Source organism: Trichomycterus rosablanca, chromosome 22 (assembly GCF_030014385.1).
Source record: "Trichomycterus rosablanca isolate fTriRos1 chromosome 22, fTriRos1.hap1, whole genome shotgun sequence".
Lineage (NCBI taxonomy): Eukaryota > Metazoa > Chordata > Actinopteri > Siluriformes > Trichomycteridae > Trichomycterus > Trichomycterus rosablanca.
The window spans coordinates 8,814,608-8,833,514 of record NC_086009.1 but is presented as its reverse complement, the minus strand read 5'-3'; the positions used below and the strand labels follow the sequence as shown (position 1 = coordinate 8,833,514).

General features: G+C 41.9%; 1 protein-coding gene across 2 annotated transcripts in view; it reads right to left on the bottom strand.

Moving 5' to 3' along the window:
- Window positions 1-5,512: 5,512 nt before the first annotated feature.
- Window positions 5,513-18,907, bottom strand: part of fam171a2a (family with sequence similarity 171 member A2a) — a 66,434-nt gene continuing 53,039 nt past the window's right edge. For both annotated transcript variants that reach the window (XM_063018577.1, XM_063018578.1), the window contains 3 exons: window positions 11,814-11,927; window positions 9,200-9,326; window positions 5,513-7,402 (listed from right to left, as the gene is read on the bottom strand). In XM_063018577.1, the coding sequence (XP_062874647.1) occupies window positions 6,016-7,402; window positions 9,200-9,326; window positions 11,814-11,927 (1,628 nt within the window). In that variant the 3' untranslated portion in view covers window positions 5,513-6,015. The remainder of the gene's footprint in view (window positions 7,403-9,199; window positions 9,327-11,813; window positions 11,928-18,907) is intronic.

Here is an 18,907-nt window from a genome sequence, read left to right as displayed (position 1 = left end):
TAGTCGGAAAGGCAGAGCTGAGGGAACATAAATCCGTGATCTGATATACAATCTAGTGCACTGTGTAGGGAACATAAACCAATTGTCTAATTCGTCTAATTCACTATCTAGTGCACTACATAGGGAACATAAATTCATATCTAAAATACTATCTAGTGCACTATGTAGGGAACATAAATCCGTTATCTGATATACAATCTAGTGCACTGTGTAGGGAACATAAACCAATTGTCTAATTCACTATCTAGTGCACTACATAGGGAACATAAATTCATATCTAAAATACTATCTAGTGCACTATGTAGGGAACATAAATCCGTTATCTGATATACAATCTAGTGCACTGTGCAGGGAACATAAACCAATTGTCTAATTCACTATCTAGTGCACTACATAGGGAACATAAATTCATATCTAAAATACTATCTAGTGCACTATGTAGGGAACATAAATCCGTTATCTGATATACAATCTAGTGCACTGTGTAGGGAACATAAACCAATCGTCTAATTCACTATCTAGTGCACTACATAGGGAACATAAATTCATATCTAAAATACTATCTAGTGCACTATGTAGGGAACATAAATCCGTTATCTGATATACAATTTAGTGCACTATGTAGGGAACCTAAATCCGTTAACTAATACGCTACCTAAAGCATTATGTAAGAAACATAAGTCTATTATCTAGAACACTATCTAGTGCACTAAGTAGGAAACATAAATGCTTTTCTAATATACAATCTAGTGCACTATGTAGGGAACATAAATCTATTATCTTTCACACTATCTAGTGCACTATGTAGTACACATTAATGTGTTTGTGACGCAAACAGTTAGCTTAGTAGCTCAGTTAGCAGCTCCTAAAAGTTCTGTTATCATTTACATTTTCAGCATTTAGCAGACGCCTTTATCCAAAGCGACTTACAGTACTGTGACAGCGATCTTGTGATTACTAGTCCAGTAGCACACGAGTAATACAAAATCATTAATACCCGACGTGTTAGCGAAATCTTTTAATTCAAACTAGTGGTTTTATTATTGTGTTTGCTTAGCATGAATTAATCAACCAAATCTGATTATACTAATATGTGAATGCTAATTTTGCACCATCTAGAGTTTTTAAAACCAGTACCACTGGAATCCAAGCACTTAGCAAGATAGACAAACCATAACCTTAAAACAATAGCATAGTAGATTAATTAACAGCAAAACACAATAAGAGAAGCAAAGACAAGTATAAGACTATGTCTGGAGGTGTAGCTAAAATCTAGGTCCAATTCCAAAAGTCCCAAAACCTACAAACCTTAAGCTGTTTGCAATGAACCAATAAAATCAGCTCAACACAACTAACAAGTGGTTTCTCCAACTTGAACATAAAATGTCTCTACTTCACGGCTCAGGTGGTGCAGTAAGAGGAGGGGAAAAAAGTACCTACTTTTCATACTGCTTTCACCCTGTTCTTCAATGGTCAGGACCCCCACAGGACCACTACAGAGCAGGTATTATTTAGGTGGTGGATCATTCTCAGCACTGCAGTCACACTGACATGGTGGTGGTGTGTTAGTGTGTGTTGTGCTGGTATGAGTGGATCAGACACTGCAGCACTGCTGGAGTTTTAAAATACCGTGTCCACTCACTGTCCACTCTAATAGACACTCCTACCAAAACGTGGCATGATGGTGCAGTAGGTAGTGTTAGTACTGCACAGCTCCGACAGTTGAGATTCAATTCCCATCTGCTATTATCTACTGCCTGTTTCTTTAATAGTGTAAAGATGAATAAATGTATACGCTATATGGCCAAAATATGTGGATAACTTTCTAATTACTGAGCCCATGTGTTGTAACCATACATTTACATTTCCAGCATTTAGAAGATGCTTTTATCCAAAGCGACTTACATTACTGGGACTGTATATTGTCTAAGCAATTGAGGGTTAAGGGCCTTGCTCAAGAGCACAACAGTGGCAACCTGGCAGTGGTGGGGCTTGAACCAGGGACCTTTCGATTACTACTCCAGCACCTTAACCACTAGGCTACAACCATACCCACTGCTAAGAGTTATATACATAAAGTTATATATAAAAAGCTATGTTATCAGCTCCACTTACCATATAGAAGCACTTTGTAGTTCTACAATTACTGACTGTAGTCCATCTGTTTCTCTGCATGCTTTGTTACCCCCCTTTCATGCTGATCTTCAATGGTCAGGACTCTCCCAGGGCCACTACAGAGCAGGTATTATTTAGGTGGTGGATCATTCTCAGCACTGCAGTGACACTGACATGGTGGTGGTGTGTTAGTGTGTGTTGTGCTGTTATGAGTGGATGAGAGTTTTTAAACCCCTCACTGTCACTGCTGGACTGAGAATAGTCCACCAACCAAAAATGTATACAGCCTACAGCACCCCGTGGGCAGTGTCCTGTGACCACTGATGAAGGTCTAGAAAATGACCAACTCAAACAGAAGCAATAGATGAGCGATCGTCTCTGACTTTACATCTACAAGGTGGACCAACTAGGTAGGAGTGTCTAATAGAGTGGACAGTGAATGGACTTATTCACTCATACCAGCACAACACACACTAACACACCACCACCATGTCAGTGTCACTGCAGTGCTGAGAATGATCCACCACCCAAATAATACCTGCTCTGTGGGGGTCATGACAATTGAAGAACAAGGACATGGTTATAATGTTATGGCTGATCAGTGTATGCTTCTGCCTGTGCTTTTGGAATGGGATGTCCAACAAGCTCATGGTCAGGTGTCCACATAATTTGGGGTATACAGCTTAGTGACTCGAGTGGTTAAAGGCTATTAAATAGTTCATATCTACCCCAGCATTGCAGACCAAATCCAACATTTATCTTTTGTTTAATTAAACATTTTTTTGGAAGTCGTATAAAGCTGATGAACTACAACACTCTCAATTAACTGTCAGATTAATTCAGAATTATAATCACAGCCCAACGTTTTAAAGACAGACATCAACAAACGGGTTAAAAATGCAGTTTTTAATACCTCAAAGGAAATCAGTGCATCTAGTGGGTAAAATATCATCATCGAGCATTAACATACAAGAACCGAGTCAAAATAACATGAGGCCAAAGCAGAACTGTAAATTTACTACAGTGTTAGTAACAAGTGGTTCACAAAATGTTAGTGAAGAGTGCATCACTCATTTCACGCATTTCTTTAAACATCTATAAAATATACCTGATTTAATTCTAGGATAAATTCATATGTGCATCAGCATTATAAGAGCAATGTGCATTATCTATCACAACCTGGGAGGAATTCAGTAATCAGAAGGCAACTTTTATTGCTAATTACTGGCACTCTTGGTAAACATGGGTAATGTGTGGTTAATTCATCTATTAACACTAATATAAATGCAGTGGGGTCAAAAGACTTAAACTACTAGTGAAAAAGCTTCTAGCATAAAATGTATTTAATGCTTTTATATAAAATTATATATATATGGGGTAAACAGGGGCGGCACGGTGGCTAAGTGAGTAGCACTGTCGCCTCACAGCGAGAAGGTCCTGGGTTCGATCCCCGGGTTTGCATGTTCTCCCCGTGTCTGCGTGGGTTTCCTCTGGGTGCTCTGGTTTCCTCCCACAGTCCAAAGACTGAATTGTCCCATAGTTACCTAGCCACCGGGATGCACAGACCAGTGCATTGCAGTGCCGGTCCCAAGCCCGGATAAATAGGGAGGGTTGTGTCAGGAAAAACCGTGCAAAATCCCGCCGGCAACCCCTAATGGGAAGAAGCCGGAAATGCAGACCCAGTAACCAAAAAACGGGAACAAGAAGATATATGGGGTAAACAGGATCTTCCAGTAAGACAATGCGACATGTCACATGGCTAGAAATCTCCAACATTGTTTGGAAGAGCATGACCAAGACTTCCAAGTACTACCCCTTCCCCCCTAATTTCCCCAGACTTGAACTCAACTGAGCATCTGTTGGACCACCTTGATCATCGTGTTCGCTCTATGGATCCTCCAGCAGCTGTGGGATGCACTGCAGTCAGCATGGCTCCAGATACCTGTGACGGCCTACCAGGACCTTATTGAGTCATTCCCAACTCGCCTAGGTGCTGTCCTTGCTGCACACGCCGGTTAGTCTGGATATTATCTGGTGGTCATAATAATGTGACTCGACTGTGTATTTACTTTATTTAAAGGTAACTATCATTTAAAGATATAGCTAATTAACCACAAACTGACCTTCTTACCTATCTTTACAGGTTAGAAAAGCTTCTACTAATGCCGAAATGCAAAGATTCAAGTAAGATATTAAAGAAATGAAAGTAAACAGCTAAATTAAATCCTTTTTTGAGAAACGTATGATTCAATTACACACATTGTACTTAAACTTTATAATAATATAAAACTAAACTTTTTAAACTAAAAGCCAGCACAGCTTAAGAAAGAAAAACATCTTCCTGAATTAGTTCATGTTTTTTAAAAATATTCTTCTCTTGATTTTTAGGCTTTTATTCACTGGTTATAAATGCATTAAGGCTTATGGATTGCTTCCCAAAGTGAAATAAATGGCTCATAGTCATTCCCAGCAGAGCAGGATCACTGTAAAAAAGAAACACCAAATAAAACTAAGCAACCGACCAGGAAGAACATTATGACCACTGACAGGTGAAGTGAATAACACTGATTATGTCCTTATCATGGCACCTGTTAGTGGGTGGGATATATTACGCAGCAAGTGAACATTTTATCCTCAAAGTTGATGTTAGAAGCAGGAAAAATGGGCGAGCAAAAGCATTTGAGCGAGTTTGACGAGGGCCAAATTGTGATGGCTAGATGACTGGGTCAGAGCATCTCCAAAACTGCAGCTCTGTGGTCAGTATCTATCAAAAGTGGTCCAAAGAAGGAACAGTGGCAAACCGGGTCATGGCCAGTGTGGCCCAATCCAACAGATGAGCTACTGTATTTCAAATTGCTGAAGAAGTTAATGCTGGTTCTGATAGAAAGGTGTCAGAATACACAGTGCATCACTGTCTGTTGTGTATGGGGCTGCATAGCCGTCAGGGTGCCAACAATGGGCACGTGAACATCGGAACTGGACCACAAAGCAATGGAAGAAGGTGGCCTGGTCTGATGAATCGCTTACCTGGGGAACACATGGCACCAGGATGCACTATGGGAAGAAGGCAAGCCGATGAAGGCATTGCGATGCTTTGGGCAATGTTCTGCTAGGAAACCTTGGGTCCTGCCATCCATGTGGATGTTACTTTGACACGTACCACCTACCTAAGCATTGTTACAGACCATGTACATCCTTTCATGGAAACGATATTCCCTGATGGCTGTGGCCTCTTTCAGCAGGATAATGCGCCCTGCCACAAAGCAAACATGGTTCAGGAATAGTCTGAGGCACAACAACGAGTTTGAGGTGTTGACTCGGCCTCCAAATTCCCCAGATCTCAATCCAATCGAGCATCTGTGGGATGTGCTGGACAAACAAGTCCGATCCATGGAGGCCCCACCTCACAACTTACAGGAGTTAAAGGATCTGCTGCTGACATCTTGGTGCCAGATACCACAGCACACCTTCAGGGGTCTAGTGGATAGTGGAGTCCATGCCTCAACGGGTCAGGGCTGTTTTGGCAGCAAAAGGGGGACCAACACAATATTAGGAAGGTGGTCATAATGTCATGCCTGATCAGTATATAGATATATGTGCAGAATATCCATGTATAAAGAATAGTGCTCTCCTTAAAGTGTGTTCAGCTGCCCATTGAGCAGTCATTAGCCCTCAACCTCCCAGACATTTCGTGGGGTAAACTCTTGGTAGGAAAAATTTAAATTTACAAGTGATTGCAGTTGAAGAATCAGCAAGATAGGTACTAACTGTCAAGTAGAGTTCAGTACTAAACCCAGTCAATGCTAATTCTAAACTCAAGGACTAGGTCATCCTCAAACTGGTCTCAATGTAGAAGCTCTAAAGGCCTTAACAATCCCTGACTGTCCCCTCTAAATAAAACTACTTGAACACCATGAGTGGCCTCTCTTCACGCTTCTGCCAAGGACTCTTTTTATTCTCGCCGTCATCGTCCTTGTCGTCTTCATCTTCATCTTCATCGTCACGGCTGGTCACTGAATCTCTGTGAACCTCCGTGATACTGCTGCAGGCACTGTGGTCTCGACTGCGCCCCTTTCGTGGAAAGGTTCCGTCCCGAGACTCAAGCAGAGGTCCCGTGGAGCCCTCCTCTGGTGGGTGTGGGACTGTCTGGCTCTCGGTGCTGCTGCTGGGTTTGGAAGTGTCAATGACTGGGGGTTTTGAATAGATCTTATCATAGGCCCCCTTTTTTGCCTTGCTTTCGTCTTTGCACCTTCTCTGTGACTTGTTCGAGTTCCCGGGGTAAGTTTCCGCATGATGCTCTTGGGCAGGTACACGGAATGGCTCACTCCCTAACTCGATGTAGGAGTGGCGGACGAGGGAATTGGAACGCCCGTCAAGGGAAACGAACCATGCCAGAGGATGTGGTTTTACACCCAGCTCCAGCAGTTTCTTGTCAGTAAGAGCCTTCAACTCGCTGTTCATCTGAGTCATGGTGGATTCATTAAAAAGCACAGGGATGTGGACAGGTCCGGAGGAGCTCTCCGAACTCCAGTTCTGCTCCTGCGTTCCTTCTTTGTGCTGGTCGGCTTTATCCTCCTCGTCCTCCTCGGATTCTTGCTGCTGTTGCTGATTTTGTTGGCGGGATAGGGTCATGCTCACCTGAATGCCTTCCATATCATGCTGCAGCTGCTGTTGCCTGTCGACAGCCTGCTCCATGGCTGACAGGTCTGACGAAAGACGCATGTAATGAGCCGGGATGACCAAGGTAGGCACCACACTGTGGTACATGCTGTCCTTCATTTGTTCCATAGAGTGGCAAAAAATAAGCTGGCCGGGTTGCCCATTCATGGAGACGGGCCTCGTCAGGTGATCCGCAGCCTGGGATGCAGTGTACTCTGGGGGTTTGCTGTCCCGTCTTTGCTCCTGGTAGTGCAATTGTGATTGGCATGAAGGATCAGGATTATAACCTTGGGTGCCCTTAGCATTATGGTAATGCCGATTGTGTTTATTAGAATCTTCAACGATCAAGTCTTGGTCGTTGGTGTTGGTGGACCGAGTGGTTTGGAGTGGAATGTTCTCAACATACTTTCTCTTGGAATGACGCTGTTTTGGTCTGCCCTGGTCTCTACTGGTGGACGAGTCCAATTTGACACCATCAAGATCTCTAGCAGACGAGGCTATTTCCAAGTGACCACTGCTTATAAGGTTCAGGTGAGAAGTAGATGTACCCTGGTCTTTTTTGGAGCTTTCAAGTGTAGAGTAGACGTGCATTTTTCTGTGACGGTGCCTTGGTTTTAGGCATCGCCTCCTGAAAAAACAAGACACACATTAAACCGATGACAAATGCTGTTTACTACAGATACAGTAAACAGAGGGTGTGTTCGAAAAGCTAGTGTGCTCTCTACATAGACGCATTTTACGTCATCCTGTGCGCACTCCTGAGAAGGAGGCTGTTCGAAATCCTAGATGCCTTAAAATCCTCACTTCTGAGGCATCTTAATATTTCAATGTTATTTTGGCTCAAGAACGAGTGAGCATCGAACGCTGCCTTAGTGATCAAGGCAATCCCAGCATTCATTGCGGGTCGGGTACTCTTCTCTCACAGAAAAATAAACATGGCTGACGGGGCGGAGAAACGAATGGAGTTATTTTCAAACGTAAATAAAATATTACTGATTTTTAACTTGTATAAACTTGTACCGAGTGTTTTTATTTGCAAGTTCGGGCTTGTCAGGAAATTTAACCGTTATTGGTACATGAAGGAAGATGTTATATTGACGTTAGCGTGCTGTGCTACCTCAGTTTATTGGTTTTAATGGCAAGATGCTAAATGCTAAACGCGAAACCCGATGGAATCGCTATCTAAGTAGCGCGTTCGAATAACCTGCCTTATAAGTCATTGACTTATTAGAATCCTCTCTACTGAGGCAGCTGCCTATGTAGACAGTAAGACAGCAAGGCAGCTCCCTAGGTTTTCGAACACACCCAGAACCTTGTGATACTGCCAGCTGAATGTGTAGTACATGTTTTAATATCAAGTACACTCATGTACTTACCAATAAGAAACATGTATGACATAACAGTCTTGGGATTTTAATTACAACCCCAAATCAGAAAGATTTGGGACAGCATGGAAATTCAAATAATTTCTCACGTTTACTTTGACTTTTATTTCATTACAGACAGGATAAACCTGAGATATTTCATGTTTTGTCTGCTTAACTTCATTTCATTTATTAATAAACATCCAACACATTCCAAAAAAGGTGGGACAGTAAAGCATTTACCACTTTGTAATGTTGCCATTTCTTTTCAACATTGATTTATCGGACCACAATACACATTTCCACTGTGTGACGGTCCATCCTAGATGCCCCCGAGCCCAGAGAAGTTGACGCCGCTTCTGGACATGGTTAACAAAAGGCTTCTTTTTCGCACAGTAAAGTTTTAAGTGGCATTTGTGCATGTAACTCTGTATTGTAGTGCTTCCTTGCCCATGTGGTTATATCAGCTATTGTTGAGTGGCGGTTCTTGATGCAGTGCCGTCTGAGGGATCGAAGATCACAGGCGTTCAGCTTAAGCTTGCACCCTTGGCCTTTACGCACTGAAATTCCTCCAGATTCCTTGACTCGTTTAATAATATTATGCACTGTAGAGGGAGAAATATGCAAATCCCTTCCAATCTTTTTTTGAGGTACATTGTTTTTAAACATTTCAATCATTTTCCTACGCATTTGTGGACAAACTGGAGATCCTCTGATCATCTTTGCTCATCAAAGATGCTTTTGTACCAAACCATGATTACGATCACCTGTTTGGAATCACATCATTATTTAGTTTTTTAACTTCATTACTAGCCCTAAATTGCCCCCGTCCCAACTTTTTTTGGAATGTATTGCAGGCCTGAAATGCAGGAATGGATGTATATCCACACATGAAATGAAGTTGAGCAGACAAAACCTGAAATATCTCGGGTTCAAACTGTCTGCAATCAAATAAGACCCGTATACCCAGTGGCTGTACTGGATAAATTACTAGTCGTACAGCAAGAACGACTAGTACAGGACTTCAGTTTGATCAGCATGAGCAGTTGGAACACTGATACCTGCAGTAATAAAGCAGCAAGCAGAGCAGGATTAGAACCAGGAGAGCCAGGAAGCCCAGGATGGTCAGGAGGAAAATGGTGTGGTATGTGGTGATGTCCCTAAGACCGGACAGGTTCAGCAACGTGCCTGGAACACAGATACAAATGTCTAAATCTACAAGTGTGTCTAAAAATACAGATGTGATCTTATCCTCTCATATTCAAGCAGTAGATTGGCTTGATAGCTTTTGTGTCTGAGTATTAAATAATAAACAGCCATTTTTATGGTTCTTTAAACCTTTCCATCACTTGTTTTATGCACACTTGCTGACAGAATGCATAGAATGCCTTTATTTGTCATATATACACTGATCAGCCATAACATTAAAACCACCCCTTTGTTTCTACTCTCACTGTCCATTTTATCAGCTCCACTTACCATATAGAAGCACTTTGTAGTTCTACAATTACTGACTGTAGTCCATCTGTGTCTCTGCATGCTTTGTTATCCTTCTTTAATGCTGTTCTTTAATGGTCAGGACCTCCACAGGACCACTACAGAGCAGGTATTATTTAGGTGTTGGATCATTCTCAGCACTGCGGTGACACTGACATGGTGGTGGTGTGTTAGTGTGTGTTGTGCTGGTATGAATGGATCAGACACAGCAGTGCTGCACCTCACTGTCACTGCTGGACTGAGAATAGTCCACCAACCAAAAAAATCCAGCCAACAGCACCCCGTATACAGCGTCCTGTGACCACTGATGAAGGTCTATAAGATGGCCGACTCAAACAGCAGCAATAGATGAGCGATCGTCTCTGACTTTACATCTACAAGGTGGACCAACTAGGTAGGAGTGTCTAATAGAGTGGACAGTGAGTGGACACGGTATTTAAAAACTCCAGCAGCATTGCTGTGTCTGATCCACTCATACCAGCACAACACACACTAACACACCACCACCATGTCAGTGTCACTGCAGTGCTGAGAATGATCCACCACCTAAATAATACCTGCTCTGTGGTGGTCCTGTGGGGGTCCTGACCATTGAAGAACAGGGTGAAAGCAGGTTAAAAAAGTATGTGGAGAAACAGATGGACTACAGTCAGTAATTGTAGAACTACAAAGTGCTTCTATATGGTAAGTGGAGCTGATAAAATGGACAGTGAGTGTAGAAACAAGGAGGTGGTTTTAATGTTATGGATAATCAGTGTACATACTCATGTACATACTGGCTTTGAACTGAAAGGTTGAGAGTTTGAATCCCAGCTCTGCCATACAGCCACTGTTGGGTCCTTGAGCAAGGCCCTTAACCCTGTCTGCTCCAGGTGTGCCGTACAATGGCTGACCTTGTGCTCTGACCCCAGGTTCCAAAACAAAATAGGATATGGAAATAAATAATTAGTTGTACTGTACATCTGTAAATGTATATATGCAAAAGAGGGTTAAGCGGCAGCAATGGTGTGACTTGACCCAGCAACCTTATAAATACTAGTCCAGAACCTTAACTGCTGAGCTACCACTGCCCACTGGGTAGAATGTCTGTCTTAGAAAGGATTATGAACATCTAGCATCAGGATTTATCAAGCATGAGGCTCGATACAGTATTCTAATGGTACCAGTAGGGTTGGGCGGTATGACGGTATTGCGGTATACCGCGGTATTTAAAAATGTTGACGGTATTTAAAAATGTTGACGGTATTTTAAAAATACGCCAAGCGCCAAATTTCTTCTTAAGGTCTACCTTGAAAACGGAGACTTTAAGACCTGCGCGCATCCACAATAAGGGAGGGGCGGGAGTTGTAGGTGGTTGGAGCTCACTGATTGGTTGTGGGGGTGCTCACTTTTTGAGATGATAACACAAAAGCTAGGGAGCTCTCTACGTGGGGAGTGTTCAAACACCTAGTGAGCTGCCTTGCTGTCTTACTGCCTACATAGGCAGCTGCCTCAGTAGAGAGGATTCTAATAAGTCAATGACTTATTATAAGGCAGGTTATTCGAACGCGCTACTTAGACAGCGATTCCATCGGGTTTTGCTTGCTAAGCTAACAGTTAGCATCTTGCCATTCAAAACCATGGGAATGGGGTGGCACAACGCGCTGGCATGTCAATATAATATCTCTGTGTACCGAATACGGTTACATTCACTGACGAGCCCGAACTTGCAAAAAAAACACACTTGTGCAAGTTTATACAATATGATATTATCTCTCTGTGTGTGTGTGTGTGTGTGTGTGTCGCGCTCACTCTTCGCGATACTAAAAGTGTTTCGGATTTGAATTCCAACAATAAACAGCTTTTATTATGACTGATTAATTCCCCGTACTGATGTGAAGCACAATGGGTGCATTACAGCCGATAAGAATGGCGCAAAAATGAAAACATGTATATAGCGGCTCCCAGAGATGCGACTCGGTTCATTTGAAAGAGCCGTTCAATAGAATCGGATCGCTCGCAAACGACCCATTACTAACAGAGAGACGCCCCCCCTTCCCCCCGGTAATACCGTATACCGCGGTATTTTCTGAAGACGGTATGACGGTATGAAAATCGGCAATACCGCCCAACCCTAGGTACCAGTAGAGTGTAAAATACATCTTTTATACTAATGAAAATATATAAGTAAATGCTTACCTGTAGCTAAAGGAAAAGCTGCCAGCCAGTACCCCAAGTGTGGAGCGACAAAACTCCAGGTCAGATGAGAGCCTTCTTTTCTGATGTGGCCGACACCACTTTTGACCCACAGACCTGTGAAACACCAAACCACATGTTAATAAATGTAAACGTTCCAGTAAATCTAAACACTATTTGGGATCAAACCATAATGTTTAAGGTAATTCAGGTCTTTATTTAGAATATATTTAAACAAGTATTTCATATTTACACTGATATGTTACTGTAAATCTGTAATACACAGCATGTACTGAGCAGTATGTAAATTAGAACACAGCCGAAGCTCAAATCCAGCCACTAGGGTGTGATGTATGCCCTTAAATCTGTGCTCTGTTGGTGAAGCAGGGGGTTTCCTTGCACCTCCTCCACCCACAAGTCTAAGCTCAGCACTGGCTAAAAGAAAGTGGCCTTGAAGAGAGACCACACCATTAACAATAGGACTGTAAATACACCCACAACACATGGTTGCTTCAGTCCTTCTCCTTATGTAAAGCCCAGTACATTCAGACCACCCGCACATGCTAAATATTCATGTCCATTCTTTCAAAAGTCTGCTTCACTAAAGCCTTTATGTAAGACATCTTTCATTCATTCATTTTTCACTCAAGAACTGCTCCTCCTGGTCAGGTTTATACTGGCCACCACTCGAAAACACTTGGTAAACAATACTAAAAATTATAAACCATTTAACTAAATAAAGAAATAAAGAAATAAAGGATTTGTACTATATGGACAGTCAATTACAAACCACAACCTTGAAGTCTGTGGGAAGTCTTAGGGGTCACTAACAAGAAAAAATGTGTGAAGAGCAAAACTTTTACCCACGGTTTAGTAATCCGTACTCTCAGTTTATAAACTGTACCCATGGATTTGTTAAATGTACCCACAATTTAGCAAAATTGTACCCACAAATTTTTAAACTGTACCCACAACTTAGCAAAACAGTGCTCGTGGTTTTGTAGTTTTGTAAATCGTACTGTCATCATCAACAAGGCTTACGAAGGTCACGTATGGGTGGCACGGTGGCTAAGTGGGTAGCACTGTCGCCTCACAGCAAGAAGGTCCTGTGTTCGATCCCTAGGTGGGGCGGTCTGGGTCCTTTCTGTGTAAAGTTTGCATGTTCTTTTTTCCCCCAACTTTTATCCCCCAACTTTTATCCCCATTCTAATCGTGTCCGATTACCCTGATTGTGTCCTCTATACTGATTCGACCCTTTTGCCGCTGACTGAGGATGCCACTCAACTGACTTGCGCCCCCTCCGGCACGCAATCAGTACGGCCTGCATTTTTCACCTGCACGAGCCGAGTTCATACCCTGACAGACACTGCGCACGGAGGGTCACACCCCCCTCAATGTCATTCCTCAGCCCTGTGCAGGCGCCGTCAGTCAACCAGCAGGGGCCGCAGTCGTACCAGTCATGAGGACCTATGATCCGACTCTACCTCTAAGCCCCTGAACAACAGCCAAACGTTGTTCATACTGCCGCCCAACCCAGTCGGAAAGGCAGAGCTGAGTTTCGATACGATGCATCTAGAAACTTTACCGCTGCGCCACCTGAGCGGCCAGTTTGCATGTTCTTTACAAATCCGTGGGTACAGTTTATAAACTGAGAGTACAGATTACTAAACCGTGGGTACAGATCTCGCTCTTTGCATATTTTTTCTCATTAGTGACCCCTAAGGGGCTCTGTAGGATTTTACGCATATATGCATTCCTATTTTATCCAAAAATGTTTCATAGGTGAAATTGAAAAGAGCCGTTTTGCATTGACACCTTTGCTGTAAAACAAGGATGTCCAAACTATGTCCCGCACACCATTTGCGGCCAGAGGAAAGCGTGTACGTTTAATTTAAAGAAGTAGGCTAATCTTCCCCTTGAGTAAAAATGGCCAAATCTTTAATTTACACAACACTGTCAAAGATAAACAATTAGTCACTCAAATAAAAAGGATGTGTAATTGTTAGTAACCAAGTAGGCCTATTATATTTGTTTTATTACAAAAGAGTCTGTAGCCTGTGTTTGCATATTTTTTACTCCATCAGAACCCCAACAAGAAAAGTTTGGACATCCCTTCTGTAGAAGGTCTGTAGATTCTTCCACGTCTCTCATAACCAACCACTCTAAAGCTGTTAGGGATAACAGGATAAGAAGAGATTATTCTCAGGACCAGATTGTTTCTCAGACTGTCACCATAAGCTTTAACTGAGCAAGCCACTTATTGTTATTACAGGCTATGAACCCATGCCATCATGCCTCTCATACAATCAAAACAAATCAACACACTAATTATGAATTAGAATAATGTTTAAATATAATAATAATCACCAGGCATATGTACAACATCTACAATAATGCATTCGATAATATTTGGAGACGCTATAAGACAGAGTACAGGTAGAACTTCCAGTTCCACTTTCGGCAAGCTGGTACAAGTTGAAGAGTCAGAGACCATAATAATCCAGTCTCTATGAAGTGGTTTGAACAATCAGAGCTCAATAAAGGAGAGATTATGTCACGCTATGTCTAAAAAAAGATACCAAAAAAATAGAAAGACGCAACAGGCTTTTCTTTGTTGAATCACCACTGACTGTGCAGCATTTATCACGCAAATGTCAACAATCATGAAACATATGACAAAACATGTGTCTTCTCTGCCAGTATAGAATCAAACCGGTTCAGTAATGAACTATTACGCTAGCCTATCTGCCAGCCAGATATCTACACATACACTGATCAGCCATAACATTAAAACCACCTGCTTGTTTCTACACTCACTGTCCAATTTATCAGCTCCACTTACCATCTACGAGCACTTTGTAGTTCTACACATACTGACTGTAGTCCATCTGTTTCTCTACATTTTACTCTGTTCTTTAATGGTCAGGACTCCTCCAAGACCACTACAGAGCAGGTATTATTTAGATGGTGGATCATTCTCAGCACTGCAGTGACACTGACATGGTGGTGGTGTGTCAGTGTGTGTCGTGCTGGTATGAGTGGATCAGACACAGCAGCGCTGCTGGAGTTTCCACACTGTCCACTCTAATATACTCTAATACCTAGTTGGTCCACCTTGCAGATGTAAAGTCAGAGACATTAGCTCATCTATTGCTGCTGTTTGAGTTGGTCATCTTCTAGACCTTCATCAGTGGTCACAGGACACTGTTGGCTGGATATATTTTTGGTTGGTGGACTATTCTCTAGTTGGTGGTTCTCAGGCTGTCCCAAATATAATATCTGTGCAATACCTGGCAACCGGCATATTTTTATACTTCCTATTTTATATATATATATATATATATATATATATATATATATATATATATATATATATATATATATATATATATATATACATATATATATGTACACATACTGTATACAGTAGACCCTTGAGTTACGAACGGTTTACCATACAAACATTTTGGGTTACGAACGATCTTTTTCAACTTAACGTATGAACAAATTTCGGATTATGAACAGAAATTCGTGAAAGACGTGACGTCACGAACAAGTTGACTCCGACCGCCTCTCTCTCTCTCTATATATACAGTGAGCGAACATTCAGACAGCGGACGGTGTTGTTTTTGGTGTTTTCTTTAAATTTTGTGAAATTCAATATTAAAATTTCCCCGAAGAACGTGCAGAGGAGGCGCAGTGGTGAGAAAATGAAGAAAGCACTATTTGTTGTGTTGTATAATTACTCCTGCCAGTAAGTGTCACAGTGTATCAGACAGAGGGGACAGTGAGTGAGAGAGAAGAAGGAAGTCGCTGAGTAAAGTATTCTTTCTTTCGTGCAATTACACCTACAAAATACAACACTATTAAAATAAAGAAGGAAATAATAGAGAAATATGAGAGTTATTGTTGTTTCTGGTAGATACATTTTATATAAAAAGAAGGAAATTTATTATGGTGTGTGGTACAGCACCCGTACTGTACTGAAATGTGGTGTGTGTTTATGTACAGTACAGTACTACTGTGTATTGTTGTTTATTATTGTTTATTACAGGAGTGTCTATTCTATAATTTAAGATTAAGGGAAAATATACTTGTATTTATAACAAAAAAGAGCATTTAAGACATTAGAAAGGTTAGCTAAGGGGGTGGTTTGGGGGGTCTGACACGGATTAATTCTATTTACATTATTTCTTTATATACAGTGTATCACAAAAGTGAGTACACCCCTCACATTTCTGCAGATATTTAAGTATATCTTTTCATGGGACAACACTGACAAAATGACACTTTGACACAATGAAAAGTAGTCTGTGTGCAGCTTATATAACAGTGTAAATTTATTCTTCCCTCAAAATAACTCAATATACAGCCATTAATGTCTAAACCACCGGCAACAAAAGTGAGTACACCCCTAAGAGACTACACCCCTAAATGTCCAAATTGAGCACTGCTTGTCATTTTCCCTCCAAAATGTCATGTGATTTGTTAGTCTTACTAGGTCTCAGGTGTGCATAGGGAGCAGGTGTGTTCAATTTAGTAGTACAGCTCTCACACTCTCTCATACTGGTCACTGAAAGTTCCAACATGGCACCTCATGGCAAAGAACTCTCTGAGGATCTTAAAAGACGAATTGTTGTGCTACATGAAGATGGCCAAGGCTACAAAAAGATTGCCAACACCCTGAAACTGAGCTGCAGCACAGTGGCCAAAATCATCCAGCGTTTTAAAAGAGCAGGGTCCACTCAGAAAAGACCTCGCGTTGGTCGTCCAAAGAAGCTGAGTGCACGTGCTCAGCGTCACATCCAACTGCTGTCTTTGAAAGATAGGCGCAGGAGTGCTTACAGCATTGCTGCAGAGATTGAAAAGGTGGGGGGTCAGCCTGTCAGTGCTCAGACCATACGCCGCACACTACATCAAATTGGTCTGCATGGCTGTCACCCCAGAAGGAAGCCTCTTCTGAAGTCTCTACACAAGAAAGCCCGCAAACAGTTTGCTGAAGACATGTCAACAAAGGACATGGATTACTGGAACCATGTCCTATGGTCTGATGAGACCAAGATTCATTTGTTTGGTTCAGATGGTCTCAAGCATGTGTGGCGGCAATCAGGTGAGGAGTACAAAGATAAGTGTGTCATGCCTACAGTCAAGCATGGTGGTGGGAATGCCATGGTCTGGGGCTGCATGAGTGCAGCAGGTGTTGGGGAGTTACATTTCATTGAGGGACACATGAACAATATGTACTGTGAAATACTGAAGCAGAGCATGATCCCCTCCCTCCGGAAACTGGGTCGCAGGGCAGTGTTCCAGCATGATAATGACCCCAAACACACCTCTAAGACAACCACTGCTTTATTGAAGAGGCTGAGGGTAAAGGTGATGGACTGGCCAAGCATGTCTCCAGACCTAAACCCAATAGAACATCTTTGGGGCATCCTCAAGCGGAAGGTGGAGGAGCGCAAAGTCTCGAATATCCGCCAGCTCCGTGATGTCGTCATGGAGGAGTGGAAAAGCATTCCAGTGGCAACCTGTGAAGCTCTGGTAAACTCCATGCCCAGGAGAGTTAAGGCAGTTCTGGGAAATAATGGTGGCCACACAAAATATTGACACTTCAGGAACTTTCACTAAGGGGTGTACTCACTTTTGTTGCCGGTGGTTTAGACATTAATGGCTGTATATTGAGTTATTTTGAGGAAAGAATAAATTTACACTGTTATATAAGCTGCACACAGACTACTTTTCATTGTGTCAAAGTATCATTTTGTCAGTGTTGTCCCATGAAAAGATATACTTAAATATCTGCAGAAATGTGAGGGGTGTACTCACTTTTGTGATACACTGTATATATATATATATATATATATATATATATATATATATATATACTGTATATTTGTATGCTTTTATACTCCTGCCATTCCCACTGCTGTAACAATGCAACGATAATAAAAAGCTACCCTATTTTATCTTAAATAAATAAACTACTGTAATACCCAGATGCCTGCCCAGTGTGCGTGACGTACTGTTGTGTTCAGTGCTGAAATCTGATTCCACCATGTGCTCAGTGATCTTCCTTTGTGAAAATCCTCAACCTGACTCATGTTTGCTCTTTAGGACAACAGAGACTGAATCAGTCATATAGACTCCAGACATAAAGACACACCCTCCTTATTGAAACATATATTTTTAGATTCCAGGGCAACGTACCAGGTGCTTTGGTATAAAATGTGGTGTCTACTTTATATTCTGTGCATTATTTCACTGAAAGATCACATTACATTAGTACTAATTACTAAATTTTAAGTAGTAGTATACACCGATCAGCCATAACATTAAAACCACCTCTTTGTTTCTTCTACACTCACTGTCCATTTTATCAGCTCCACTTACCATATATAAGCACTTTGTAGTTCTACAATTACTGACTGTAGTCCATCTGTTTCTCTGCATGCTTTGTTAGCCCACTTACATGCTGTTCTTCAATGGTCAGGACCCCCACAGGACCACAACAGAGTAGTATTATTTGGGTGGTGGATGACCGCAGCACTGCAGTGCAGTGTGTGTTGTGCTGGTATGAGTGGATCAGACACTGCAATGCTGATGGAGTTTTTAAACACCTCACGGTCACTGCTGGACTGAGAATAGTCCACCAATCAAAAGTATATCCAGCCAAGAGCGCCCCCTGGGCAGCGTCCTGTGACCACTGGTGAAGGTCTAGAAGATGACCAACTCAAACAGCAGCAACTTTACATCTGCAGGGCTCCAGACTAACCTCTTGCACTGGTTGCACTGGTGCGCCTAACTTTTTTTCTTAGGTGCACCAGAACAAAAGTTAGGTGCACCCAAATTTTCGACCGCATCGAATTTAACACCGCAGTTTTACAGGTTCACTTTTTTTTTTTTTTTTTATCGCTGTCCATATAGGCAATATTGACTTGTAATTGATTAACTAACAATCTGGTCAACATAAAGTTCTTTATTTGAAGCACAATTCTACAAGAAAGGTAACTTACTGAAAAAGTGTTGGTGCCTAAAGTGCTGTATGTCGTTTACGTTCAAGCCATTTTTCTTCTGAAGAATTATTTCGGACTTGAACT